This window comes from Suillus subalutaceus (assembly GCF_016647625.1).
Source record: "Suillus subalutaceus strain FC151 chromosome Unknown DFJ58scaffold_109, whole genome shotgun sequence".
Taxonomy (NCBI): domain Eukaryota; kingdom Fungi; phylum Basidiomycota; class Agaricomycetes; order Boletales; family Suillaceae; genus Suillus; species Suillus subalutaceus.
This window is the reverse complement of record NW_024540358.1, coordinates 124,076-152,012: the sequence shown is the minus strand read 5'-3', so window position 1 is coordinate 152,012 and position 27,937 is coordinate 124,076. Positions and strand designations below refer to the sequence as shown.

Below are 27,937 nucleotides of genomic sequence, written 5' to 3'. Positions count from 1 at the left end.
GAAATTCAAGTTTATTTGATCTAACATCTCAAATCGGCAGCACTGTGCTGCATCTTGTCCGAGTCAATCACACATCTGATTGCACGCTTACTAGTAGTAGTAGCCTCACACAACCTTAGATCATCCATTTCGAATGCTACAAGCTCTTCAAATACTCTCGTCCAACTCAAATGGATTGATCCTGGTCAACACTCTTACATTACATTCACAAAAGAATTGGCCGCTGGCAAATATCAAGGTAGAGCCCATGGCAGAATTTGACTTTTGCACTTTGTGTTATCTAATGCTTTAGCCCATTTATGTTCAAGTACAGCGAATACTCGCTACCTCTACAACCACTCTCATATTGTCTTCAATGACCATGCAGTCTCAAACTGAAACACAGGGTTCACACTATTTCACAATGTCTGGACTCGCTGCGCTACATTGCTCGACGTTTGCACAAGGCTTCAGCAACAATCAACGCCAGGCTGCTGCCAGGGCACTACTTAGGCACGACGCTCACATTGACGGCACGCATTATCATACCAAGACACTTTGTGGCCTTCATCCCTCCTACATAGCCTTTCACTCTAATAGTCAAGAACTGGAATCAGGGAGAGCGCTATCTCCCAAAGAACTTGTGGAAGTGACACTCCAAGACATCTTTGACGCAGCAAGCAAATTTCTTCGTTTTTTTATAGCTAAATCTGACACTCTTTAGATTGCTATGCAGGACCGTCTCGACAGTGGTATATCTCTGCTTGTTCGATGTGCAGGTTCTGGAGTAGGACCGACTATGTCACCCAAGAAAATTCCTCTTGACCTGTATATCACGCCACACGAGCTGCAAGAAGTTCCTCAACAGATTGGAGGAGATGTCACGGTGCTTGTACAAGCATTCGCTCAAGAGTTTGCGATACCACATCTCCAACGTTTTGCTAAGCGCTGTGCCATTGAAAATATCAAACCACCTCAGTCTTGTAAGTCAAACTGAACTCTCCCTTTTTTCACAACACATCGCTAACAAATCCGTGAAGTCCCTGCTACTCATATCAGTACAAATGGACCACAGCACCTCCCAGGGTCTATCGTGGCTACTGGGGCTCGCATTGCGTGCTCTGCACAAGCACCAAAAACCTTCGAGAAGAATCTGCAAACCTCATCCGTTCCTGCTGCAGATCCAAAGAAACCGGCATCTGCAGCAATTTCTGAAGGAATCCAACTGGGGGCAAGTGTTGCAAAAGACATGTTAACTCCATGTTCACAGATTCGCTGGCGCCGAGCTGCTGAAGTCTTTGTTGCTGATAGAGTCCCTGGCCCAATCTTTTCGGTTCGGCCTGAATTCGGTTGCGATGCCATAAACTTTAGTCCTCCGCTCATTAGTATCGGTCCTAATACCGATGCTGCTCTTGATCGGTTCAAACTGGGAGATGAGCTCTTGCCCAAGCTCCGTGTGCTTGTTGGAACTGTGCGAAGCAGTCGTTGGGAGTTGGTTCTCAGGTCCCAGAAGTGGGATCTGAACTATGAGCAAGCCTCTATCTTGGCGAACGCCCTTCTTGCAGACCTTCAAGGGGTGCCGTTCAGCCCTGAAATTGTGAAGGTTTGTAATTTGATTGCGGCTGCACACCTGTCAAGCTAATAATTTGCTAGCGCAAATCTTCTGTGCTATCCGTCATTCTGGAGTGTCTTGGCATTCTAGTATTTTATGTGCGCTTTACCTCTTTGGATTGTTTATCATCTTGTAGATTGTGAATAATTATCTTGCAGTTTTTCACCGTGGCATTATGTCTAAGCGCAAATGTTTTTAATGTCTCCGAACTTTGTGTACCGACGCTAACTTGCTTTCTCTCTCTTTTCATAGACATGGTATCTCCCTCCACCCACAAGAGCAGCGCCAGGCGCCGCATGCAGCAACCTCGCATCCGTCCAAAGGTTGTCATAAGCAAAGAGGCCCGTGCTCTACTCACAGCCAACCGACGCACCAAGTCTCGTCAGTTCAAAATCGCCCTTGATGAGGCTTGGGGCCAGATCGACGAGGCCACGAAGACTATCGCTTCAGCTCACCATAAAAGCATTCGCCGTGTGCAGAATGAACTGTACATTGGCCAAGGGATCCTGCGTTCTAAGCGCTCCAAGCTGAACGCATGGAATGCGTTCTGCTGGAAAAAAAACCAGGCCAGCGAAAATCGTAAGTTTTTGTTTTTCCTTCTCACTGTGTATTGCACCTGACGTATCTCCTACAGGCAACCAAGGCAAAGGCGCACTTCAACAGCTCGTTCATGAGCATAAGGACGAGTACCACAACCTTTCAAAGGACGAGCGGGCAGATCTACTTAAAGAGTATGCCGACTGGTCATTAACAAAGGCTACTGGTGTGCGCACCTCCACCAAATCGAAGGTCAACGATATCACTCAAACACTCAAGGCTGTCGAAATTGAGGTTTGTGTCCCCCCCTCTGAATTTCTTTGGCTCATACATGTGTTTAAAATAGCTTAAAAGTCTGCAATGTCGTACAGGCGCAGAAAGCGTATTCTATACCACGCGCGGGTTGACTGATCTTCCCCTTCGAAGCATAGCCTTTGCGACTGAAGGCGTTCAGGACTTCATGCCATCTGTGATGGGCGTCGACAATCAAGATCTACTTGGTAAGATGGAAGGCTTTGCGGTTCAAGGTGTGAAAGGTGCGAGTTGCTGCTTTTTTTCGGTAGAACTCTAACTTATTTACAACAAAACCAGGTGCTGCACAAAATCACCAAGAGCGTGTGTCTCAAGCACGCGCAGCCATCCGCAATATTATCAACAGTACTCTTCATAAGTCCCTCCTCCCACTCTGTATGATGTATAACTAATTTACTGCTATACAGGTCAGATCACTGGCAACCCTGATGCCAACATGCAATGGGCACTTTATTTCTGGAACATTGTCCAACGCTACCAAGTCATGATAGAGGGTGGCCTGACAATATTCCGTTCGCCAACCTTAGCCAAGTGTCTAGCGCCCTCCCAAAGCTCGACAGGCTCTTCCGAAGGTGGAAGTCGGGTGCAACGCACTGGAAGACTTTAACAGACGAGGAATTCGAGAAAGTTCTCCAGGAGCACAATGATAAACTCGACCATGGCGAGATCGACGACCATAGACGACGGACTCGATCTGACAAGGGTAAGAAATGAAAGAAGCCCACAGCCATGGATTCTAGCTTGTGCGGCCGCAAGAAGTATAAGAGTGCAGCTCCTGTCGAAGACAGTGATAAGGAGAATGACGCTGAGGAAGAAGACAATGACGAGCATGAGGCTCGTGGCCAGTCCTCCGCACCCTCTGGCGCACCCTCTTGTCATGCTTCCAACGCCACTCCAGCACCCTCTGGCGCACCCTCTGGCGCACCCTCTCGTCAGCTGTCTGACGCTACTTCCAACGCCACTCCCGCACCTCATGTGTCTCGTGATACTCGCTTCTCCACACCCTCTCCTCACTTCAGCAATGATTCTGACACTAATAGTGCTCTCCTGGACTGTGATGCTATGTTGGATAGGTTAGGCGAAATCTTTGGATCTACACATCAAGATGAAACAACGATGTCTATGATTGCACCATGATCTACTAGACTCGACTCCTCTACTCCACACAACTTCACCAATTTCAACATTTTTGGTACTTCATTCTGACCCTTTGAACCTTCTACTAGACTCGACTCCTCTACTCCACAAAATTTTCGAATCTTTCACTTCTAGATGTTTGGTTCTATGTTCTGACTCTTACATTTTGTCTTCCAGAAATCAAACATTGTTCAGGCATGTGATAGGGAGGGAAGATGCTTCACTTGATGCTATTGACTTTGTGGAACTATACAAGTTTATGATAACAGCAACTCCAGTAGGCTACTCGAACTTGCAAATGTCCACTACACCATGTTGTCTCGACCGTCTTGCAGTACTAAGCTGACACTGGGGAGACGAAGATTTAAGAGCAAGCAATGGTGATATAATTTTCTACGCACAAGGCCTTTCAGCCTGGAAGTCCCTGTCCTGCACGGCATGATGGACAGCGTGATCTAAGGGTGGCGAGAATGAGAAGGGTGGTGTGCAGGTAGGTATAAGACACGAACTAGGAAGATGGCGGGAGCACAGTGTGCTGAAAAAGACGAGGATGGCATGCAGGTGGGTCCAGGGCAAGAACTAGGAAGATGGTGGCAGCGCAGGGTGCTGAAAAAGATGAGGATGGTGTGCAGGTAGGTACAGGGCAGGAACTAGGAAGATGGTGGCAGCACAGGGTGCTGAAAAAGACAAGGATGGCGGGCAGGTGGGTCCAGGGCAGGAACTAGGAAGATGGTGGCAGCACAGGGTGCTAAAAAAGATGAGGATGGCGTACAGGTGGGTACAGGGCAGGAACTAGGAAGATGGTGGCAGCACAGGGTGCTGAAAAAGACGAGGATGGCGTGCAGGTAGGTATGCAGCAGGAAATAGGAAGATGGTGGGAGCGCAGGGTGCTGAAAAAGACGAGGATGACATGCAGGTAGGTACAGGGCAGGAACTAGGAAGATGGCGGGAGCGCAGGGTGGCAGGAATGAGGAGGATAGCGCGCAGGTGGGTACAGAGGAGGTCTAGTAGGATGGCGGTGTGGGTATCACAACCTGGCAGGCACATATAAGAAAAGTGCTCAGCCAGTATAAGTGAGTCTCAGCTCTGCCTAGCTGCTATACTCGCAGAATGCAAGAACGTTCGACCCTAAAGGGGAAGCAAGGAAAGCAAGGATCCACGGAATGATGCTGAACAACCCTGGTGAATGGCAGTGAAATGCGCTGAAGGCGCGCACGGGAAAGCGAAGTGCGAAGGTGCACGGAGCGCGGGAAGGTAGTGCAAGCAGTGCACAAGTGTAGAAGACGGATACTGAGACTGATAAGAGGAAAAGTGCGGATCTAGATGGATACTGAAGGTTGCCACTAGCTATAGACTGATGCTAGGGCCTCAAAATGATGATGGACACATGCATTGCATGGAACTAACTGATGATAGATACTGAGTGGTAGGAAGGTGAGGTGGAAATTGTTGGGTGTAAAACGAACATGAGTGTATGTAAGTTCTACCTAAGCGCTCTCCCCAGGGCTCGGAGCCGAATAGGGAGCGCTCTAAGTATTGTAAATGAGGTAAGGTGATGTAAAGTAAGGGTGCATAACGAAATGGGAAGTGTAATATGCTAAATATGGTCAGATAATGAAAAGGGACATACCGAGGGACTGGTTGGGACGATGGATGGATGCTCCTGGATGCTGTGCGACATAGTGTGCTTAAGCGCGAGAAAGCGCGCAAGGCGCGCACGCGGGAATACTGCGCGTTGTGCGGGAAAGTGTCGCGCCTATGGCGCGTTCCGCGGGAAGTGGTGCGCTCCATGGTGGAAGTCATGGTGGATGATGGTGCGAGTTGTGCCATGAAGGCCAGTTGTCAGAATTCGTAAAATGAGCCCATATGAGCCTGCAGAAACACAAGTCTCTACAGCGGGAGCACAGGTACCTTGAGGGGACAGTGCAGTGCCTAGGACACTAGCCAGATGCCTGGATTGTTGGCTGTAACTGCCCAGTGACGTCGACGGTGTAGGGTAAGAGCAGAAAGGGCGTGGGAAGCCGCCGTTGATCAAAGTTCAGGTAAATCGGGGAGGTCGCAGGAAGTGCCGTATACGTGGGGAGGGCGGGGGGCGGGTCCTTACCCTTTGAGCGGGTAGGTAGTAGTAGCTGTAAGGTAAAAAGGTATTTGGGGCGATATTTAACGCTGGTGTTGGAGGTTTACTGTAACCAAGCCTAATTAAGCTTGCCGGTACGCGTAAGCACCAAGCTTAATAAGGCTTACTTATTGGGAAGGCCAGGTGCTTTGAGCTCCTTGGTGGTGACAGCGGTGACAGCCCATCGACCATTGGGTGTTAAAACCGATTTCTCGATGGCACAACGGGCTGCGTTAATCTCAAAGTCATGACCAGTCCACCAGAGAACCGAGCAAGTAGCACGGGTAAGATTTCGTTTGGAAGGTTTCGAAGGACCGTCAGTATAGGCTAAGGCTTTCTCGTGTCGTGTCGTGTGGTCTGACGTGGACAGTGATTTCGATAGATGCCTGACTCGTTTGAAGGTGCCGGTACACTTTGTCTGCTGAAGCTGATCGTCAATTCGTTAATGCTGAATGTCCAGATTACCTAGAGGCTAGCAACTTGAGAGAAGAGCAAGCAAATCAGCTAATTGAATGTGCGTGCGTCTCACCACCCCTTCCTGTACTTCCTAACACCCCCTTCGGCATGGCGGCTGTGCATTGCACAGCGTTTATTTTTACCCGCTGCCTCATGTCCATCAAATCTACTTGCTCAGGCACCAATTATTCATGGACTTTCAACGCAACAAATGAACGAGTTCGACCGGTGTGGACCACCAAATCAACAATTTTGCAGGTTGACCTCCTTATGATTCAGAATATGATGGGACCTCCATTTAGTACGAACGTGTTCACAACCGTGTATCGTGTATGGTCTTCCGTATGCTGTTATTGAGTACCCTTGCTGTTCTGGAACATCCTTCCTTGACTCACAAAAGTCTCTACAGCGTGGTCCATTTTATACTTGCGTGGTCTGTTCAAGTCATCACGATCGCAACCACCAGTGGCGGAAGCAGTGTCGTGACTTTTTTTCGCTATAGGTCGAGTCGATGTTCAATACGTTGTCAATGATTTGTTTGCATGCACAGACAAATCATGGACACCGTATTGAACATGTTATTTCAGGAGATGTCTTGGGGTGAGCCTGCGTTTACAATTCAGGTAACAGTATCACATTGCTATGCCTCGTTGGTTGTACGTTGGGGAGTTTGAAAGCGATTTTTTGAATCTAGAAAGGGGGTCCTACTCTCTCCCGAGGAATCGTCACGACATTCGGGACATTTTTGTCAACAGGGAATGAGGCAAAAGATACAGCAAATGTCGTTTATTCTTCTGTAGACAAGAAATGAATATGAACAATACTTCTTCGTCTGCAGGCGAGCGGATTTCTTGTACGTGTATAACTTCAGGATATGGAGATCAGAAAGTATCGTTACAAACATGCATTGGACCAAGGACAACAAACCACAAGCCCTACTCCCAAGTATACCTAAAATAAAAAGACTATTCTTGTTACGTGAACGTCCAAGTATTTTGTGGTAAAGTATCTGAGGATGAGTGAAGATGAGGATGAACGAATCAAATGAATGGTGTATGTCTATGTATGATGGTTAGCGCATGCTGTGGTTTCTCGTGGTGCTTGAGACCGTGTAAAGCGTGTCGATCATTGCGATCCCCCACTGTCTCCTGAGTCTACCGCTGCCGGTGGAGGTGTCGGCGTGGGCTTGGCCGCACGTTGATCCACAGCAGCGGACGACTCGCTTGTCTCCATTATCGTCGGAGCAGCGAGTGCCCGCCACTGCTCCAAAAGTTGTTGACCCACCCCTGGTTCAACCTCCGTACCATCCCGCGAGACCTTGATCTCCCGGTCCTGGTTCCAAGAATTTCGAAGGTGTCGAGTGGAATAGAAAGGAAGACGGTCAGTACAGAGCCATTCCACCTTGAACGGCTGTCCCCAAGCCTGTTGTTCATCGCTCCCAGCGTCCTTTGTCATCGATGGCATCACATCATCCTTCAGTTGTTCTTTCCCAGCATCGCCATCATCGCTACTTATACTGTTATTCTCTTCCTCCACAGCTTGCAAGGCAGATACCACCGACTTCGTGCCATCCGTGCTCCCCTTATTCCGTACCGCTCGGACCGGTGCATTCTTGTCGAGCACAATGTCGGCAGTCGCACTTACAAAATCCTTGGATATCAATCCAGCGGCTGACCTAGCCTTTCCGCTTTCATGGGGGCTACTAAACTTCTTAGCTGGAGGCTCTGACGAAAATTCCCGTCGTGGGCGAGGCCCGAGTGCAGCTGGTGCAGATGATCGATGAGGTTCCATAGGAGAAGGCTTGCTGCTCAGGGTCCCTCCAGAATGTGGAGTGAAAGGCATTGGCGACTCCTCGACGAGACGGTTCTCTGATGGTGTAAAGAAAGACTGATTGGTGGAAACAAGTGGGCTAGGACTGCCAGGCTGGCGCCGAGACGGGGACACAGAGGTCGCCGAGGCATCCGCATGCGGCGCCCACGGAACTCTGTGCTCGCCCTTCAGTATCCGACCGGTCATCCTTGTGTGTCAAAAAGATCAGTACTGGAAAAAAAAAACATGGAACTTTACATACCGTGCATATCCATAGAACTCTCCGCTCTTGTTCACGCTAAATATCAAGATAACTTCGCTGCTAGTGCGGTAAGCCTGATCAAGAATGGCCTCGTTATGCTTTTGAGTTGCCCCACAATCCGTTTTCGACACTCAAATCTAGGTCGAACTACAAGGTCAAAGCATCAAAACCAAATCAAAATTAGTGATCCTCCAAAACACAAACCTGCGTCAAAGACTTGAGAATGAAAAAGCGTTTCGGAAAATGCCGAGACAAGAAACTGGAGTTCGTCGATGCATAGGAGCTACTTGATTGAGTCTTGACAGTGTCTCCGGGTTGCGAACCTTGGCGAGCTCTGGTAGCCTCCTCATCACTCGACTGTAATGATGTAGCCACAGCCAGTGGATGCCCTGACTCACTCGATAGACTCGAATGGCGACCGGTAGATGATGACTGATCGTCTTCACTTGGAGCAACCTGGTTATCCATCTGTCCCTGCTGAAATTTCTCACGGACATAGCGAGTGTGCACGCCCACTCCCCGTTGCCCACCTACCCCAGCACGCAGATCATCCTCTTTGCGACGTACTCGACAAACAAGTCGCGGACCCCGCCGTTCATGTGGATGGAGCTGTTGCCCATTGAACTGCACGATTGCACGCCGTAAGTGCTCTTCTGTGTCAAAGTTGACAAATGCGCAGTTTGACCGGGAGATTAAGAAAATCGATAAAACACCATCGGCCTCAGACTCAAACGAGCCATTGTCCATAGGAGGGCGTTTCAGGAATCTCCAGAGTTCGTCGTGGGTGGTCCCACCTGGAACATTCCCTATCCACATCACCCATTCGGATCTGTGGGAGGGGGGATTTGGATGATAAGCTCGACGTACAATGGGACGTTCAGAATGAGGGCGGGATGGAGAAGTATGTGTTGACGGGGGCGAGGCATGATGTTCGGGGCGGGCGAATATTAAGGGAGAAATTGATACCGGAGCCGATGATGATGGGGGAGCTGGTAATACAACCTGAGGTGGGTGCCTTGCAGGCAGAGCCGCCGGTGGAGCAGTCGACTGCACAGGTGAAGTAGGACCACCATGAATGGAGACTTGAGAAAAATGTGTCTCCAAGTCAGGAGAAGGAGAATCATGCAAGGGTGGGAAGTTTATTGGGTACCGAGGTTGATAATGCATGGGGATCCCCTCGTTAAATCCAGGCGGGACAGGCGGACTGTAGTACCACTGGTATGGGTTTGGCTCATATGCATGGTCGTAACGGTAAGGAGTGTATGGACTGGGATAGCGCACAGGCTGATATTGTAATGTGGTATGTGAACCAGATACGCCCAGGGGAGGCTGCTGTATAGGTAGCGGAGATTGAGTTGCGGGACTATTTGCAGTGGAGTGCATTCCCGAATTACCGCCCAACGGGTAAGGAAGCCCGCCCGCATTATGTGGTGAGCGCGCCTGCATCATGGGTCGGAATCCCAGCGGATTTTGTTGATACAGGCCAGATTCTAGAGGAAAGTGTGGTACATATCCATGGGCGTGTGTGTATGGATAGGTTGGTGGGTGCGTGGTTGGAAATGGCGGGGGCTGCTGGGATAATGTGTATTGTCCTGAATAGTTATTCAGCTGGAATGACGATGGGGGGGTAGTATCGCAGCGGACTTCCTATGGATGACGATGGTGACATGTTGCTTCCTTGCGACACATTTGGGTGAGGAATATTGGCAACACATGTCCCGGACGCGTCATGCGGAGTCTGGACTGCACTAGAGCTTGAAGGGAGGAATTGGACAAGACCAGCCTGAACGGATGCCAGCAGTGGACGGCGTGATGTACCGGGAGGGGGGCGTACCTGATTTTGCAGGTGTTGCTGCTGTGTAGACGTCCCCACACGATTGGTACTATCGAGAATATCGTCAGTACCCATGGAAGTCCTATAGCACGTTACACCGATATTGGAACTAGCTATGTACAAAGCCCCTTGAATTATGAGATTTGTAGCGAAAAGGAAGCTACTCACAGGGGATTGAAGCTGAAGTTCGTGTTTCTGCTTTATGGGCGGTATGAACTGTTCAAATGGGATGATACAGGCACCTTGCTATCATGCCTTAAGAACTTTTACAATCGGGAATAGCATACGCCGTGAGAACATGATGTCATACCAACTCTCCAACCTTCTCGTCGCTCCTGTAGGAGTCCTGACACCCAGAGATTGGTGAGCATCTCCTAAGGACCTTGTAAAGTACTGCCTCCGCTTCAAGTCGCCGATACGTGCAGCCGATTCGCAGGCCTACTCGGACGAGCCAAGGGTATTTGACATTCGATTTCAACTTCCCCCATTTTGTTTGGGGTCTAATTGACCGTATTTCAAAGTGGGACGGTCAAAGTACTGCCATGGACATTGCCGAGGAGGGCAGGAAGGTATAGTTCAGCCGTTCTAATCCGGCCGTGCCGGGTCACCCAAAAATAAATCAGTCACAAGCGCAGCATCGTCACAGCCCTTAAGAACTCAGTCATTCATCCGAGTCTCCACTCAGGACGACGCATGGATTGCATCAGCTTGTTGGAGCCGCTTCGGTATCGCTCATTCAACGAGGCCATGGACATCTGCAGTCCCGCACTGGGAACAAGAGAGCAACGCGCCACGCCACAGTATACTATCACTTGCCACGACAGCCTGCTTGCCCCTGCAGGAAAATGATTAGTAGGCTGCTTGATCATTGAACCTTTGACAATTTTCCTAGTAAATTCACTGGGTGCTGCACAGTGGAAGTACTATCTAATTATTCAATATGTACTACATACTCACTTCAAAGTCAGCCGCGTTCAAAATTCAATTCATGCCGTTGGCCTGTGACAGTGACAACCAATATTTTTGTAGTCTCCCTATAAATCTCCCATAATTATTGAGTGTACCTAGTTGTGTATCTCATGAGTTCGCAACTCACACCGAAGTTGACTTCGTATCTCTCACCAACCTGACCGCTCGTTATCCTGAATATTTAATGGGTCGACCCCGCCTTCATGCAACGGCGCAAGAAAGAGTTGCTGCCGCACGAAAATATAGACAGGACTACTATGAAAGGTCAGTTTGCAGGGATCAGTCTCGTATCGCATTCAATTAATATTCGTTGCAGGAATAAGAAAACAATAAGCGTGAAAATGGCAGCCAAATACAAAGCACGACGTGCAGGCAAGCCGAGCAGAATAAACCATGAGCCTGCGAAGACCACACAGCTGTGAGTTGCACACTTTTTTTATACTTATATGTTCTCTTATCAATACCAAGCTCCGGACATTCTCCACAGCTTGAGAGGCATGTGACCGAACAAGAGACATCCATATCCGATAGCGAGAGTGAGCACGAGTCACTACCTGATAGTTATCTCCGTCGCATCGGTTTACAGTATGTGTTCGAGCTCCTGCTGGTTCCCTATTCCAGAATTGATGGATTCAACCTTAGACAACGCATCCAAGACGTTCAAACAGCAGTAGCAGAGACAACTGCTCTTCATGCTGAGGACTACTTCGAGCATCTCTATTCTAGCCTGACGAAGAACTCGAATGATTATCAACTCCGGCTATCAATCATTTCGGATGCCCTGAAACTTTTAGAAAAACATAGTTTGCAAACCCGCATGTTGGAGGCAGAACTTGTGCAAGAGAACGGGACCGGGAAATTGTTATCCCAAGCACAAGAGCTCACACAGACACTACGGGATATGACGGGAGCTGCTGAAGAGCTCTGGTGCTTCATCGTAGACGACCCGGATGCTACGAAGCTCATACAACAATACTCTCGAGGTGAATTGCGATTTCAACGGCCAAATGTAGACAAATGATCACGGATTCTTGACATTAATGATATACATTGACGGCTGTTGAGAGGCAGTATAGTCCTGCTCTGACATCCTAATTTCCCCACACTTCTTAGACTCTCGCACACAGTTTGGCCACGAGAATCGCGAGTCGCTGTATTCGTAACTAGCAAGAGCGGTGATTCTACACAATGTGCACACGCTTCGAATAGCCAGATCCAGTCCAGACTCGACCTCTTCAAGTGGATATCGTATGGACCTCGTCTAGTCTCATTCGTCAATGTCGTTCCCAAGTCCAGGCTGCTGTTTCAAATGTGGTTCTCGAATCTTGACAGGCTCCAAGATGTTCTATATCCGTATCGGACGAACTGTCGCTGATAAATTGCTCCACGGCCACACCGTATACCGGCCGGCCTGGAGGATAAAAACCCGCACGGGGCCTGGACCACGGTGACGGGCAAGCGGATTGCGCTTCCTGTTCGTATCGAACGATTGGAACTCAAGGTGTATTTCGCAAACGAGTGTATGTTCTTGGTATATACCGCTTTTATTTCATTTTGCAGTGGATTCGTTCGTTTATCTAACGTGCTAAAAGCGGCTTAGCTTTGCTACCGTGACCTCATCAGATACACCTGTTACGGCGATGAACTTCATGCAGGTGCTCCCCTGGCACGGGGCCTGTTCTGCGCTGCGCTACTCACCATCGCCTACTCAGCTATGATCTTCGTGTACCGAGCACTCTGTCTGCAGGCGCAATCAGCGAAGGACTGTATCATAACAAGGACAACCTGACGATTCTTTGCTTTGTGTTGTTTGCTGTGCTAGGCACCAACGTTGGCTTCAGGGTGGCGGAGGCGTGATGGCATGTATCAGGGAAATCTGGGGGAGATGCCGTATTTATTGAGCCTTGGCCTGTACATGGGGTTCATGGTACCCTGTTATCATTCGGTGTCTGGTACCCTGTTATCATTGTTATCATTCGGATCTTTCTCGGTTCCTTCGAACGACTTCAAACCCTGAGCAAACAAAGTCCGGACGCCCTCACGTCATTCACAATGAAAAGACCCCAGACTCTGTTCAACATCTTCGCTTCAGCTTAATGTTGTGGCCGTCACCAAGCAGTATCTAACGGTCTCAACATACCCTCATTTCCCCGCATGCTTACTAGTGTATTAGCTCCTTTATTAACACTTTGTAATAAATGCAGACTTATTTAGTAATACGCACACAACATTCAACTCTCCGAGCAGACTGGGATGTGGGCCCGCAACGCGCTCGCTGTAAACATCCGTCGACAGCTTCCGCATGACTCCAGCACCCCAATACCGCTATACTGGGTGATACCTCTGCCCTCTGCGAGTAAGTGCAGTATCTCCTGCTCTGTCAGAGACAGACTCACTATTCGTCAGCGAGGATGCTGGTAGAACCACTGGCGACGCGCACATCAGCAGATACGCGGTGGAGCGGACTTTGTTTGCTCAGGGTTTGAATTCGTTCGAAGGAACCGAGAAATGCCCGAATGATAACAGGGGTACCAGACACCGCCTTACATGCATGCTTTGATCCCCGTCAATTGCAATTCAGTCGTCTCGTTTGGGGGTTAAAGTTTATGATACGAACACGCAAATGCAGGATAGTGACTCCTGGGAAGCACAGATTTGATGCACGTGTACCGCGCGGTCAGATGGATGATGGCAGGGATCACTCAGGGAAGCCTAGTGGTTGCAGAACTGAACGTTGTTTCTTCTAAGCAATCGCCAACAAGACCACACACATCGAACTATAAAGGACTCGCGTTTGTTAGCAGGAGACGACAATCCCTAGAGACCTTTAACACATCAACCCCACCCACTACAATATGAACACTGTAAGCCTGGCTTCTTGCCGCACACGCGTATTTCGTATCTGATCTCAATATTCCAGGTCACCCAAGTCCCTGTTTCTGCTAACTCGTGTGGCTCGAGCAGCTGCAATTGTGGTGATTCGTGAGTGGCATTGTCTTTTATTCTTGTACACGAAGCCTGATTCGCAATGCGCAGGTGCGGATGCAAGGCGGGAGAGTGCAAATGCTGAAAGGTGCAACGTCTGCCATGTATTAATCTTTGACCGGAGTCGAGTGTATGATTGTTGGACGAATGATCATGAAGAAGTGGTGTAAAGTTTGAATATTGTCCTGGTATGAAGCTGCAAGTTGAAGTAGCGAGGATCTCAATTAAAACTGCTCAGCTCAAATGATAGGAAATGAGTAATGATTGATCAGCATTCCTCGCTAGCGTCACTGAGCAAGGTTATGACGTGTAGACACGATGAATGTGACCTCGGATGATTTACCCATCACGATGCAAGGCAGGTATCGGGGGCTCGTGGTGCGGGGAAACTAAAGAAGCTGGTAGCATGCCTGTTACAAGTGGCGACATACACGGAGAATATCAGAAAATAAGTGCACATCATAATTGAAGAATCACACAGTAGTGCTAATCAATGATGTTAGCTTCTCTATGTCCATGTCACGTCGTCGAGGGATGATCCGACACGGGAAGTTCACAGGACGCCTGCGAGTCGTCAGCACTACACACGCCAGTACTTGTAAGAGCTACATACGATGTAATTCCAGGGGTCCACCGAGGTTCAAAATCGATATCTTTCCCGCTTGCGTCCGTAGCTTTCAAGAAATCGAAGACAGCGAGCATGGAAGCGATCGCAGACCATAGACTCGCGTCTGCAATGTAACGCCCCACACATATGCGTCGGCCCCATCCCCAAACGGGAGTGACATGGTCGTCATTCAGATCGCCAGAGGATGTGAAGAATCGTTCGGGCTTGAATTCGAATGGAGCGGGGTATCTTGTTGCGTCGTGTGTCATCGCCCTGTGAACACAGTAATTGTGAGAGGGGGAAAACTAAATATTATAATTGTTCGTACCATATATTCGTTAGGATAGAGGTTCCTGATCGAGACTATGTAAGGCAAGGCATTGTCACTCGGGCTCCCTACTCACCTTTCGGGATAAAGTATCCCTCATACATGTCGTCATTCACAGCAGAGTGAGGTACACCTAAGGGAATGCTCATAAACGGATCGGGGACCATGCATTTGCAACGAGTGCCTTACCAAGAGGTACAATCGGATAGAACCTCATTGTTTCGCGCAGGACAGCTTCAACATATGGCATAGAAACGCGATCACCAAAGTCAGGGAGTTTGTCAGATCCTACGACACGATCAATTTCGGCTTGAGCACGTTTCTGGACTTCCGGATTAAGAACCATCGCTTGTATGAAGACGAGTAGGACCGAATGAGTCTGTAGGGCAAGTTAATCGAAGGTTGCTCCCAAGCAATTGTTTGCGGGCTTACAGTCTCGGATCCAGCTAACAGTACAGTCAGTCAACGTTACATGAGGAGTATAAGTGAAACCAACCCCCGAATGCAGTTGCGCTGGACTCTTTAATTGCCAATTCAAACGATGCGTCGCCCTGAAATCGTGCGAGTCCTTCTGAGACCATGGAAGGGCCAGACAACCCAGAGGACTAACGCCTAAGCAGAGCGTCACGTGCTCCAGAAGATATGTACTTACGATTCTGTCAAGTGCATATTGAAATGGTTTCTCAACCATATCCTTGAGTACGCTCTTCAGTTCCAAAGCATGACGTTTGAATGATGCCCCGGGGAACCAGGCGGGGATCAAGGTCACTACGTTTGCGTTCTAATAAGCTATTCTCGCACGGTAAACATCACCTACGGGCAGGATAGGAATCAATGATAGCCGCCTTATCTGGAGTCTCAGCATGAAGAATTATATCCATTGCCCCCCGAATCATGGAAACAAGGGGATCATTGGGCTTCGTTTCGTAGTCATAAACAGCGGACATGATGATGGATGCTGAGTGCGTCTCCAGATGCAGTTCATAATTAGCGGGTTCTTGGAGGAGCCCGACCAAGAGCTGATGCGCCTTGCGAAGCTGCATAGGTCTGTAGATCACAGCGGCTTCAGGGCGAAAGGCTTGATGATATATTCGTCTAAAATATGTGATGCGTGAGCAATGCCAAGGAGTGTAGAACACATGCTTACCTGTGCCTGCGCCAAGTATCACCGTAGCTTCGCATGACCGTCCTAAATGCAATACCTAACCTTGAAGAGCAGCAGTATGAGTAGGTCTCAAAGCGCAAAATCGTATTACTTGCAGTTCCATTGTAGCAAAACGAGGTCTGTCAGAATAATTGCTTGAGCGCTTCTCAAGTATCGCTCGTGCTACGTCTACAGAGTTCAAGATGATGACGTCCTGGTTGAGCATACGAGAGTATATAATGTCGCCTAGAGCTCTGTTAGATATGATGGATGTCGAACAGGAGCAAAAGAAAAGGCAAGACCATAGATATCACTCCATTCTTTGTATGTGATCCAAGGAAAGTCGGTGTTCATGCGATGCGAGTTGCCAATTATAGGCAGGGGCTTTGGACCTGGAGGTAAAGGGAGTTTGTCTTCGTGCTTTCTTCTTGGCAAACTTGACGTTACACCGATCATCGTAAGGAGAATCGCGACCAAAGCTCCGTGTGCTAGGTCCATGGTGAAGTTCGAGGGAAACGTGAGAGAACGTCAAGTATGATAACCTCTCGATCTTTATCAGTCACGGTTCGGATATCTAAATATTTCATTTCCAGTAGCGACGGCGCCCCCTCATACCATCTAAATGTGTATCAGCATGTCATGAGACTTGGTGGAGAAAAATTCCGGGTTAACGATCTGCAAGAACGGCGGAAGGTCCGAAGGCAGCTCACCGAGACTATGGGGTCGGCAGACTTATTGACACATTGTAACCACACCATAGTTGTGTGTCTGTTATTTCGTGTATGCTGGTGGAAAGTACGCTAACACGATCAGGGTGTGGTTGGACTGGGCTGAGCGTGGCTCGGGGTAGAACGTGAGCAGGTGGAGTCGCTGGGCCATGGTATGAACGATGATGCAATTACTAGTAGTAGTAATGTGCGGGGATGGTGTAACTAGTGGGTTTTTGAGCTAATAATTGAGTGGACATATGATCGAGGTAAATTGATGAATGTGTATTCCAAACTAAAAGGAGTGGCGGGCGATGAGTGCAAAGTTCAAACGAAAGGATGTGAGGATGTAAGCCCGCTGGCAGCTGGCTGGCTGAGTTCCCACAATCAGCATAAATACTGTCTGCGGCGTGAGTTTTGATTATCCCTGCCTTTTGGCCTAACGGTTATTCGGCGTAACGGTTAAGGAACGACAGTCTTGACTACTTAAGTACAGAGGAGTAAGGATGCTTTGTAGAAACTTGAACGAGTTTGAGCTCATCGTCGAGAACAGTGTGGTGCCGGAAACTTCCGGCAGGGCCTATATATAGAAGTTGGCAACGCAAATCCTGACCCACCCAGAGCAGAGGTTTTCATTCACAAGTTCGACCATCATCATACGCACAGCTCTGCATTTTGAGCGCTGGCCTGTATATATATGTATATACGAAATTCTACACACGAACTGCTTCCCATAAAGCGCTGTCGAGAGTTAGAGCCAGCGGTACAGGTTCTACATTCACATCCTGTTTGCACGTCACAAGTTCACGGGTGGCGTTTTGAAAATATTATCCGAATATGCGTGACTGTTTCTCTCGAATTGGCTCAGGATCCTGAACGCCAGGGATACGAACGTGGAAATCTACATCGGCACAGGACCGTGCCACTGACTCCAGAGCCCATTTTTCGGCGACCTCAAGGCCTCATGATCATGCGCAACTCCTCGGTCTCCCCAAAATTCCCATACCTACTGCAGGCGACTCTAGCTCCTTCCGGTATTAATCACGCATTCCACTGTATTTCCCATGTTAGCATCCCGAGTCCTCCGCTGTACTGCGCGTAGGATCTCGTTTGGGAGACTGAGTCGGCGAGTTCTGTTCTGTCTAGTGAGAACGGTATGATTGGCCTTCTTCGTATGACCGCTTTCCTCAACTCCCCCTCGCCCACCTTCTTTGTATGGCTGACTAGGAATTGGAAACGGCGCATTCTTGTGATTTGGTCGCAAATTAGCGTGTGCATGAATCAGACAGGTCGGATTTTCACTCCCGTCCGTGGATGGCGACTGCGACTACGAAGTGCCAAACAATTCAATGCCTCCGATAGCCTCAAATACGATGCATCATCGCAAACAGGTCCCTGACAGACGTCTCAAGGTCTTGCATTGGCCAGTGTACATGAACATGAGTTCTTGCCGTCTCATCTTTTAGAGTATAGCGGTGCAACTGTAGTGGAGGAGACAAAAACTTGCCTTGCCTCGCTTTTTCTAGATACAAAAACATCTATTACGCCCTCTCAGATGGGACAACAACAACAAAATATGCGATTTCTATTCTTGCCAAGATCATGCAAGATTCGAAATTCGCACCGCACCGAAGGAAATCAAGAGGCACTTTAATTTTTTTTTGACAGCCTGATGTCTGAGCACGGTGATACTATATGGTGCTACGCTGAACAATGGACCCGTCACAGCCAGGCGAAATTGCGCAAGATGGAAGAATGTGTTTGGACCAGCACTATCCTCGATGGTATTGGCGGATGGAGCTTCTTGTAAGTGGCGTCAATCTGTTCATCTATGAGAATAACTGCTAATTTGTTCACTCAAGCATGCATATCGTCACCTCAAGTCTCTTCTTTCCATCGCAACTTGTTTTCATCGACTCTGTCACGGCCACGTGGGCGTGTTGGGGAACTTGTCATCAATCCACATCAGACTGATCGGTGATCCACTATATTTGCAACACAACATGCGTCCGACATTGTACGTAAGTGATTGCATTTTTTATTCCAAGGTCAAACTAAATCGGCTGCAGTTCTATCTTCCGGCCTTACTGCTGCACAGCCTTCCCAGGGCAGGTTCACCTCCAAGCGCAACGCTGCTGACACTTTGGAATCCGCCGCAGAAAAATCCAAGATGAACCCCGACGACGCGAACATTGATCTAGGTGTCACCGTCCAGACGGGTCTATATGTTGCTGAAATGTTTGCGCTGCTTCACACTAGCCACGGCGAAAGAGTGACTCACTACGGACTACAAGGACGCACCACCAATGCGGTCCCTGTCATTAGCGAAGCGCTCGCTCAGAGATACACAAACATCCAGGATGGGATGGTAGCCAAGATCTTTTGGGGAGAGGTGAATTGCACTAGCGAGCCGAAAATCTCGGACAAGGTCAAGGAGATCGCTAAGGTGCACGCCACCGTAAAAGACCATGTTCCTGAGTTGCTTTGGCACCATGCGTTTACAAATCCCCACGTCTGCAGTTCGAGACGTTCCAGACCCCACCACAGGCAGTCGCATGCTCTACATCCTCCTCTTCCTCAAGCTCCACCCCATCACGAAGCTTCAAGACAAAGAGCTTTTCGACGTGTGGGTTCAATGTATTCTATGTACGTGTTTCATCGCATTTGTGTGACTCCTCGTTGACATAGCGTGCAGACCACGTCACTCTGTGGAAGGAAGGGGTCTATCATCGAGATGTCAGCCCTAGAAACATGATGTGGTACGAGATAGACGGGGAACTGATGGGTGTCTTGAACGACTACGATCTATCCTCGTTGGCGAATGACGCGGGTCCTCGGGGCAACGAGCGCACGGGCATGGTGCCGTTCATGGCGCTCGATCTTCTCACAGAAGAGGGTCAGCGGGGTGAAGTCAAACACCTGTATCGTCATGATCTGGAGTCGTTTGTGTGGTGCTTGGTTTGGATTTCCTTGCGCTACGAGAACGGAGCTCTTCTACCAGCGGAATCGCGCTCCTTCGATGAATGGGCGACTTTAGACGCCGTGACATGTGGCGTGAAGAAGTACTATTTCCAGGGTCATCTCAAAGCTCCCGAAAGCTCGCACATAGACCCCCTCCTATGGAGTCTTATTGTGGAGTGTTTCGATTTGCTTGACACGGACACCTTCAATCGACGTAAACAACTCCTACGATCGATAAAGAGGAGAGAAAAGCCTACCAACACCGAGGAAACGGAATCAGATATCGATGGTTTTCTACAGCGATTCAAGGATACCGAGAGCTGGGTTGCGCTCAGCACACCTCCCCGCGAGCCTTCAGATGGGCCCCCTTGTCGTCAGATCCGTGAAATCATGCTTTGAAGATTGGCACCCCAATTGGAGCCTAAATGGTAACTAGGCCGCAGGCACGATGTACCAGTACCCCAGGAAGCGGAAACCAATTTGTGGCAACATACCATCTAAAACAGGAAGACACCCTGCTCGCATCAACGGCTAGTTAGCATTTATTTTACTCATTACAGAGCTGTGTGCCTCCACCCATCGTCCTTCACATATGTCGTATGTCCCCTTTTGACATTTCTCCCAGAGCTAAGCTGTTACACAAGCCGCATCTGTATATTACGATACTGGGCCATGTGATGTTTACTTTGCATATGATAGTTATTTTCTTCATCGAACGCTGTTTGCGTCTTGGTTTAGCTCGATGTATTTTTTCATTCGCTTCTTCTTGCACTTGCTGACAGCTTTGTATCATTCTTTATGATATTTTGATTGCCAATCTGTATCGCTACAAGGCAAGAATTATGGCCAAAGTGGGTCGACTCCCCCTGATAGACTAGTCTGGAGGCGAGTGCTCAAGATCCGTTCATACATTGTACAAGCTTCGTACCGAACCAGTATTTGCACCCTCCACGTGCGTTCGAAGTTTGATTGTCTTCGAAGTAGCGGAAGGATTGCGGAGGAAATGGTTAATTCTGACTCGGGAACCGCCGACTTGCGCGGGCTAAGCCTAAACCTTCCTGCCGCACATACTTATTGCGAGCCCCATTTGCTAGTAGCAGCTTGTGCGGCATCGGCGGATTTCTGGGAAATACGATCGAGTAAGCACGGAATTAATGGATGATGGTCCGTAGCTTAGTTCCGACATCATCACGATCATTTCGAGGTGCCATGTGATGTTTCTTGAGATATGAAATAGCTCTGAGCCAGATCATCAGAAGATGATGCCATCCATTGGCCACTTGATGCGAAGATCTATCAGCAAGTTCAAGTTCTCTATGTATGCTTAAGTCGACCGATGATTCCTGGACCCGGCTACGCCACCAGTGCGCCACCCCAAGGTTGAGGCTTGATCAAAGTTTTTCTCAGGGAGGTGAATTCACTCACAGTGCCGGGAATGTCAAGATGTCATAGCCCCGAGTGCGTTTTGATGGTTAGCATGTAACTCCTTTCTGTCCGTGCGATTCAGCTTGTGACTATTACTACTAGTAATTATGGCCAGTGGTGAGTTCCTTTCCAATTTCAATATGTCCGAACAGCCATACCACATTCTTTTCATCAGGCCGAGTCCCTCTCCAAGGCCAACGGTCCACTCGGTACCAGTGTGATTGTCAGCGGTGATACTGAGACGGCTGGAGACAAACATGTATATAATGTTGACTAAAGCAGCAACCACGCTGGGAAAGTCTTCCAGGCGTATTTTCAGCACTTCTGTAGGCAGTGCAGGCGAGCCACTAAGATGACGCACGGTGTAGCGCGTTCAGAGTCGAATTCTTGAGAATTTTGAATAATCTCCCTAGAGTGAGAGGTGCCATGATTGGTTGACAAGCCGCGGGTGCATGGTGGTGAAGATAAATAGTAGGATCTGTCTTATTCATAGGTCATCCGCAGACACTGCAGAGAACGAAATTGGAACTCTCGATATTCGAAAATGTTGCTCCATCCTGAATCAGATTCCCGATGATCGTCGACGTGCCAATCAAGTGGAATCTGAATAGAAGATTCTGTCCTTTTCACAGGCCGACTGCAAGCACCACAGGAGCGAGATTGCACTAGGGTGGAAGAACTTAGAGCATATACCCAGTGACAGTAGTGCGTGGAGCCGTTGACTGGACAAAACGCGTAAAGAATGCACGTGACCGAATAGTGACTAACTTGGGATCATGATTGTCCTTAGGCTTCGATCAATTGCGTACTGAACCTAGTATCAAACGGTAGTACTACGTAGTACATCTAGCCACCAAGTGCTTCTCCAGTCTACACCGCTTGACTCGTAATGTCTTTCGGCGAGGTTGTACACTACGTGACCCAGCCTACAGACTGGCCTGAACCAGTGCGCAGTATTGTTTCCTTGTTGTCACCCTTCCACTGTCCCGACAGGCCAAGTAACGAGCATTTTACGAGCGCGTCGTCCTCGACGTTCTCAGAGCCACTCGTTTCCAATGAAGCACCTGCACCGGGATCATATACTGCAAAGGATTTTCAGGTCTTGATTCACTCCACAGCTGCAGGGTTAAGCGCACTTGCTGAGCTTCCTCACTACGGTGGCGAGAGATCTACCGTTCCCCTTTGGTCTCAGCTTCTCCATGCACTAGCAAACACGCTGTCTCCAGATGTTCTAATTTTGTAAGTACTGAGTGACATGTTCACCACGCATTGAACCAAGATCTGAATATACCTACAGCGAAGATGCACCGTTCATCATGCCACGGGCTCAGAACGTGACGAGTCAGCCGTCAAATCTCATCGAAGGACATGCGACCCTTCTTGCTGCACATGCCATCTTTTCTACGCCTAGAACTCATTCAGACAGATCCACCACCAGCTCACAATATGAGGACTCGGAAGACATGGATGAATCGATATATTCCGCAGACTCTGACTCGTGCGATGGTTCAATTGGCTCACTCGACCTTCCCTTGCAAGCGCACATGCTTCCGGGTCGAGGCAGACGCCTTTCCGCTGTGGTGCCAGTCTTACTAGTCGCCGACTCCCGTAATATCGTTCCCCTACTTTGCAGTGCTCTTTACCAGAGACATGTGTGGGGGATCCGTCAGCCTGTGGTCGGTCTGTGCTGTTCCAGCACAGGTACGATTGCAACGGCCATCTTCGGGTGGCTCGACTCCGATCAGTCAGAAGAAGGCCACATGGCAAGTCCGAAATCAATGCATATTTTTCCACGCTGACCCTTCCTGAAGCCTACAGCCCACCTCGCTTTAGCAGCAGATATCCGCCTAGATCCCTCGATGGGGGTGTTTGACTTCACCGACACCCGTTCTGCCATCAGCCTCGCGCAATTCGTTTTGGGGTTGCGGACTCATTCTCAAGATATCAAGGGTGCCATATCGATAGAAGCAGTCGATTCTCTGACTCCGTTGCACTGGAGATCCGATTTACCCGACTTTGAAACTCAGTTTTGGGGACAATCGAACGAACGAGTGGCGTCCTGGACCCACCAGATACACGTGCAGACGAGTTCTAGGCACGGATTTTTATTATGAATGGCATGTCAGAATATTAATGGTTGTTTAGCGAGGCATCATCCTCATCTAGTCCTCGTACACCGTCCCCGACCTTGGATACTGCGGTTGTATCATATGAAACGATGAGCTCTCCCTTGCTTCGTACCATCGTGGAGGATGAACAAGTTGATGGCGCCAATATCCGGTCAATAATTCAGCCTATGTCACGCTTGTCAATACACAACTAACTCGAAGCTTTAGGCTGCCCCAGGAGACCCGCGCGACGAACGTGAAAGGACGGTGAGTTCGCTGTAGTTACTCCATTCGTGATCTTATTTCTCCAGCAGAGGAAGAAGATCACGATCATCTTCCTTAAACATCTCTTCAAAGAGGACCAGTCCATCGCCACGGCCGCCACCGGAGGTTAGGACTTCGACCTCATCGCGTGCACCCAGTCCATACCCAAACTCTCAGTATGGAGTTCGCTTCTTGGCTGACTAGCGTTCAATGACCGTTTCTCATCTCCAGATTTGCCGCTTTGTCTGATACCGGCCTGGAGGACAGTGTGTCAATATCTAATTGGCTGTTTGAACGCCATGCGTTCACAGTCGGTCGGATCCCAGTTAGCTCTGAAGAACTGGCGAATAAGACCGGAATTAACGCAATGATCAAAATATACGATCAAATGACGGCGTTTACTTGGTCTGACGACATTAAAACCATAGTGAGTCTGCAGTATTACCTTTACTACTGCTCCTCATCACGTCGCGCGCAGCTCTCGAATGCCGAGGCAGATAGCTTTGTATCAACCACGAGATCAGAACTGTGCGACAGGAATGGCGATCCCAACTGTCAGTCCAGCACAATCGATGCTCCCTCGTCGGAGGATATCGAGTTTATTTCATGCCGTATTTCGGCACTGTTGCACGCTGTAAAAGGTGCTCGCCGGTGTGATGATGTCGCAAAGTTGCACGGCGCCAACGAAGCCGATCGGCGTCACGAATGGGATGCTCTGCTTCTCAACTTCTTCCAACCTGTTCTCGGCCAACGGGATGTGTTGTGCGTGGTTCATATGCTAGGCCATCTTCATTCTAACTATTCGTCTAGGCTAGAGCGACAACTAAACTTCACTCGTAATCTCGCTGCCGATGACTCCTCCTTCGCGACACGAGCCGTCAAGGTCGCTCTCGAATACCGGAACCTCTGTCTTGAACAAGACGAGTGTGTCCCTCTCACCACAGAGACCATTGGCAGTTGGAACCAGGCTATGGCAGCGCGAGATCAAGCAATGCAATTTTATGACGATATTAAGCGTCGCACCCTGAATGGGAATTCTGTTGAAGTGATTGCATGTCACTCCTCTGAGGATCCGATCACTGGACAATGTGATGCCATCCTCGTCATTCCATGTTCCGGCGTCGCTAATGCGATGCTCCGGCGCATATCTAATATCGACGAGCAAGAAAAACTTATGAAATCCTTCATACTAGTCCAGGGTCCAAAGCCGGAGAAGCTTGGCGCAAGTACGGGGGAAACCTCATACCAGATCGCAAAGACCGTCGGTCACAGCCGAAGGACCACATCCGGCAAATCACTTCAGGTCCCCTCCTCTTCTCGCGTATCGGAATCCAGAAAAATCGATCGAAAACAGTTGCACAACCCGTTTCTTTATCATCCCGATTGCCATCAAGCTACGCAGAAAAAAAGAAACAATACCTTCCAAGGGTACATCCTGTGACGAACCCAGTGGACAGGACCTACTACTACCAGTGTTGTTGGTCGAGTACAAGAAGAGGGACGAGTCCACAATTTCGACGGCCATGAACCAGATGAAGACGTACCTGGTTTCGGCGGTTACCTTCCTTTCTGAGTTCGGTATCACAGACCAGCCCGTCTTTGGACTGGTTGTTAATGGCCCGCTTGGTGCAATTACGATGGCATGGAAGAGAAACAATGTATGTGCTGCCTCTGTTCACCATTTCCGAAGGAGCTCATCAGTGATGTAGCGAATCTACGTGATGGAACGCAATGTCCGACACTATGACATCAGGGACCCTCTTCAGGCACTGCAGTTTGTGTCAATTCTACCGCGCCTCGCGCGTCACGGCCTGGGCCTCCGCCGTCTACTAGAGAAGCAGCTCGCGACCATAGATGTGAACCAACTTCAATCCAAACTGTGGTCCAAGTTGGCTCAACGGCAGGAAGATAAGGCGGCTAAGCAGACAGAATCGGAGAAAGCGGTCGCACAAGATTGCAGAATTGAAGGCGGTGCAGAGAGGAAATAGAAATTGGAGTATTGTTGAAATATGTACGACACAAGTGGAACGTGATAGTCTTTTTTTTTGTACTCATTTACAATACTATACGTTTTGCTTCGCACTTGGAATATCACCTGGCTAGTGCAAGTACTGTTTGTCAGCGCTCTGCTACACTCATAGTCGAGTCCTGTACAGGATCAATCGACTTGTTTATCAGGCGCTGCTCGGTCAAGCTCAAAATCCATCCGGAAGTAGTTATATGGTCTTCGAATTCTGATTTGAACCCTCCCTCGAAACTCAGGATTCTCAAATGATGGCCGCCGTCGCTAAATCCCCCGCTAATGCAGCCTGAGTCTGAAAATCGACAGATACAACAAAGATAGTACATAGGTGGTGTATAGATCTCATGACTGACGGCCTTCACAAGCAGGTGGGATTCGAACTAGTCTACTACACCGTGACATTCTCGGCCGGTGACTAAAATTAAAAACACATCTTCGAATACTCTTGTCAGTTCTGTGAGCCGTGCTGCTGGAGGCATGCTGCATGGCGGCATGGGCTGTCCAGCACTGTCTTGATAATCCGAACGACCCCACATCGCGCGGATGTGCGTTCATTCATGGAAAAATCAGATGATGGAACGGAAAACCATCGATTAGGCCCCCGGAAGCTCCTGCCAAGGTACACCCGCCCGACCAGCTAAAATCGGCCTCAAAAATGCAATTCCGGGCAGAGGTCAAAAATCACGTGGTGTGACATACCGTGACCTCCCGCCAATGCGTGACAGATGTTGCGTCTGACTCAGCACTGAGCAAACGCACCTTGCGTCTAACAATGTGGCCAGAGAAAGTGCAGCGACAGTTCGACATCGCTCAAGCAGCAGGAAATGATGCCCTCGAGAATGTTATGCATGCACCTTACAATAAGCTCTTGAACACGCTACACGCTGTTCGAAATTTTCTTGGAAAATCGGCCTGTCTTTGTGCTGCAGCTCAAACGGGAGAAGGAATTTTTGGTGAGGTCCAAACGCACGGGTGCCGATGATCAGCTGCGTGGACGCCTAGGTGACCTTATTGGTGATGCCTTGCTCCCTCTTTTTATATATATCTAATTTATTTAGTTATAGATACTTGTCCTCTACCCGTCTTGCACGGTGTCAGCGCTTTCGGGACGAAGCTCTGTTTCTACTCTCCTTACGCAGGCAGGATTGATCTCGCCAGAGCCCATTCCTGCCTCCACGCAGTACGTGATCGACACCGCACCGGTTGACCGCTGGAACTACGATATCCTTACGGCTGAAGGAGAAGCTGAATTGCGTCGCATTGTTCAGGTCATTACCACTGAGTGCGCCCAACTTCCACAGTAGCAAAGCTCATGGGTTTTGGAGTCGAAACTGTCCACGGAATTGCGAGCACAGGATGGCAGTCTAACTGCATGCGGAGCTTCAACCCCAGTGAAAACTGGGCCTTACCGGAGAGGCTCGTAGATGTCGTGGTATGTTATTTTTTATATCGGAGAGAAAAACATGTACGATGACCTCAGAACATACGACACACGAGCATGAGAAAAATGTAAAAGTGACGGGGCAGTCAATGTGATGTTCTCGTATGTTTTTAACGCTAACTTGTGTAAAACATATTGACGCACATTAGCACACACTTTCCCAACCTTACAGAATATGCTCGTAGCGTGTCGATTGTGATAACATTGCAAAACAATGTAGTAGTACAAATTGCAGTAATTCTATAGCGACGGTATGGAAAGCGGGATAATGATAGCACGGAAACGGGAACATAATGACAGGAAAAGATTGTCGCGATGAATGCGAGACTCTGATGAAGAGAACAGACAGGGGTGATTGGAATAGAGAGACTCGGAGATTAAGTAGTAGAGTTGGCCGTCGCAAGCTGTTTTGCCCCCGAGGTCCAGGACGTCAAACTTTGTATTGTTGGCAACCTGTCGCGAGTGAATGGTTACAACAGCGTCAACCAACAAAAAAAAAGTCACGCACCGATAGAGTAGCCTCGGTTCCATATTTCTAGTGTATAAATAAGAGGAGCGGCGTCTTACCTTGTGCTGAATCTGATGCTAGGTTTCTGTTAAAAACAGTGTTCTACTACATCTCCTCGTCCAATATATGCGCGTGAAGATGACATTATGACATACCGCGGCCTCTCCCACTGTTCTAAACTGAGCGTAATCATACCTTCAGATAAACTTCACATGAGACACTCATGTGAAGATGTGATGCAATGCGAACTTTGCAAAGGTTACTTCGAAGAGATAAGAAAGAAACACAGGACAGATAAAGGTAATTCACACCAGAACCTCTCCGGTATGGTCCAGTTTTCAACAGTGCTTCAACGTTCAACTCCCCCTCTGCAGGGCCAAGCTTAGTAATGTGGCCTAGAGCTCTGTCAGATC

The 27,937-nt window shown here is 48.9% G+C and overlaps 8 protein-coding genes across 8 annotated transcripts; 6 read left to right on the top strand and 2 right to left on the bottom strand.

The window, feature by feature from the left end:
• Positions 1 to 403: 403 nt before the first annotated feature.
• DFJ58DRAFT_731671 (uncharacterized protein) lies at positions 404 to 3,047 on the top strand (the record flags this gene model as incomplete). Its single annotated transcript, XM_041386074.1, has 10 exons — positions 404 to 628; positions 704 to 962; positions 1,020 to 1,582; positions 1,633 to 1,680; positions 1,728 to 1,782; positions 1,844 to 2,170; positions 2,226 to 2,422; positions 2,475 to 2,664; positions 2,720 to 2,815; positions 2,848 to 3,047. The coding sequence occupies 10 exons, from the start codon at positions 404 to 406 to the stop codon at positions 3,045 to 3,047; spliced, it is 2,160 nt and encodes a 719-aa protein (XP_041240323.1).
• A 122-nt stretch (positions 3,048 to 3,169) lies between these two features.
• Positions 3,170 to 3,577, top strand: DFJ58DRAFT_731670 (uncharacterized protein; the record flags this gene model as incomplete). Its single annotated transcript, XM_041386073.1, has 1 exon — positions 3,170 to 3,577. One exon carries the CDS (start codon positions 3,170 to 3,172, stop codon positions 3,575 to 3,577), a length of 408 nt encoding a protein of 135 aa, XP_041240322.1.
• Positions 3,578 to 6,993: 3,416 nt separating this feature from the next.
• DFJ58DRAFT_804693 (YT521-B-like domain-containing protein) lies at positions 6,994 to 10,623 on the bottom strand. Its single transcript, XM_041391046.1, has 7 exons — positions 10,365 to 10,623; positions 10,223 to 10,309; positions 9,865 to 10,167; positions 8,425 to 9,812; positions 8,350 to 8,367; positions 8,221 to 8,318; positions 6,994 to 8,166 (listed from the first exon to the last, which is right to left on the bottom strand). Exons 3-7 carry the CDS (start codon positions 10,127 to 10,129, stop codon positions 7,275 to 7,277), a joined length of 2,661 nt encoding a protein of 886 aa, XP_041240321.1. The 5' UTR covers positions 10,130 to 10,167; positions 10,223 to 10,309; positions 10,365 to 10,623; the 3' UTR covers positions 6,994 to 7,274.
• A 434-nt stretch (positions 10,624 to 11,057) lies between these two features.
• On the top strand, positions 11,058 to 12,172 carry DFJ58DRAFT_39635 (uncharacterized protein). Its single transcript, XM_041380188.1, has 3 exons — positions 11,058 to 11,287; positions 11,340 to 11,441; positions 11,492 to 12,172. Exons 1-3 carry the CDS (start codon positions 11,208 to 11,210, stop codon positions 12,042 to 12,044), a joined length of 735 nt encoding a protein of 244 aa, XP_041240320.1. The 5' UTR covers positions 11,058 to 11,207; the 3' UTR covers positions 12,045 to 12,172.
• A 1,876-nt stretch (positions 12,173 to 14,048) lies between these two features.
• DFJ58DRAFT_39586 (cytochrome P450) lies at positions 14,049 to 16,915 on the bottom strand. Its single transcript, XM_041380186.1, has 13 exons — positions 16,798 to 16,915; positions 16,390 to 16,705; positions 16,204 to 16,333; positions 16,091 to 16,150; positions 15,761 to 16,038; positions 15,596 to 15,711; positions 15,440 to 15,548; positions 15,376 to 15,389; positions 15,133 to 15,322; positions 15,020 to 15,076; positions 14,944 to 14,968; positions 14,622 to 14,888; positions 14,049 to 14,572 (listed from the first exon to the last, which is right to left on the bottom strand). The coding sequence occupies exons 2-13, from the start codon at positions 16,583 to 16,585 to the stop codon at positions 14,482 to 14,484; spliced, it is 1,533 nt and encodes a 510-aa protein (XP_041240319.1). The 5' UTR covers positions 16,586 to 16,705; positions 16,798 to 16,915; the 3' UTR covers positions 14,049 to 14,481.
• A 2,039-nt stretch (positions 16,916 to 18,954) lies between these two features.
• On the top strand, positions 18,955 to 20,154 carry DFJ58DRAFT_706930 (uncharacterized protein; the record flags this gene model as incomplete). Its single annotated transcript, XM_041383747.1, has 2 exons — positions 18,955 to 19,440; positions 19,490 to 20,154. Exons 1-2 carry the CDS (start codon positions 19,263 to 19,265, stop codon positions 20,152 to 20,154), a joined length of 843 nt encoding a protein of 280 aa, XP_041240318.1. The 5' UTR covers positions 18,955 to 19,262.
• A 1,802-nt stretch (positions 20,155 to 21,956) lies between these two features.
• On the top strand, positions 21,957 to 25,662 carry DFJ58DRAFT_804669 (uncharacterized protein). Its single transcript, XM_041391045.1, has 11 exons — positions 21,957 to 22,419; positions 22,478 to 22,943; positions 22,992 to 23,258; positions 23,330 to 23,460; positions 23,517 to 23,555; positions 23,603 to 23,728; positions 23,784 to 23,979; positions 24,031 to 24,314; positions 24,363 to 24,917; positions 24,955 to 25,210; positions 25,262 to 25,662. The coding sequence occupies exons 1-11, from the start codon at positions 22,070 to 22,072 to the stop codon at positions 25,538 to 25,540; spliced, it is 2,949 nt and encodes a 982-aa protein (XP_041240317.1). The 5' UTR covers positions 21,957 to 22,069; the 3' UTR covers positions 25,541 to 25,662.
• Positions 25,663 to 26,347: 685 nt separating this feature from the next.
• On the top strand, positions 26,348 to 27,310 carry DFJ58DRAFT_844361 (uncharacterized protein; the record flags this gene model as incomplete). Its single annotated transcript, XM_041393069.1, has 4 exons — positions 26,348 to 26,533; positions 26,640 to 26,843; positions 26,885 to 27,007; positions 27,263 to 27,310. The coding sequence occupies 4 exons, from the start codon at positions 26,348 to 26,350 to the stop codon at positions 27,308 to 27,310; spliced, it is 561 nt and encodes a 186-aa protein (XP_041240316.1).
• Between the last annotated feature and the right edge of the window lie 627 nt (positions 27,311 to 27,937).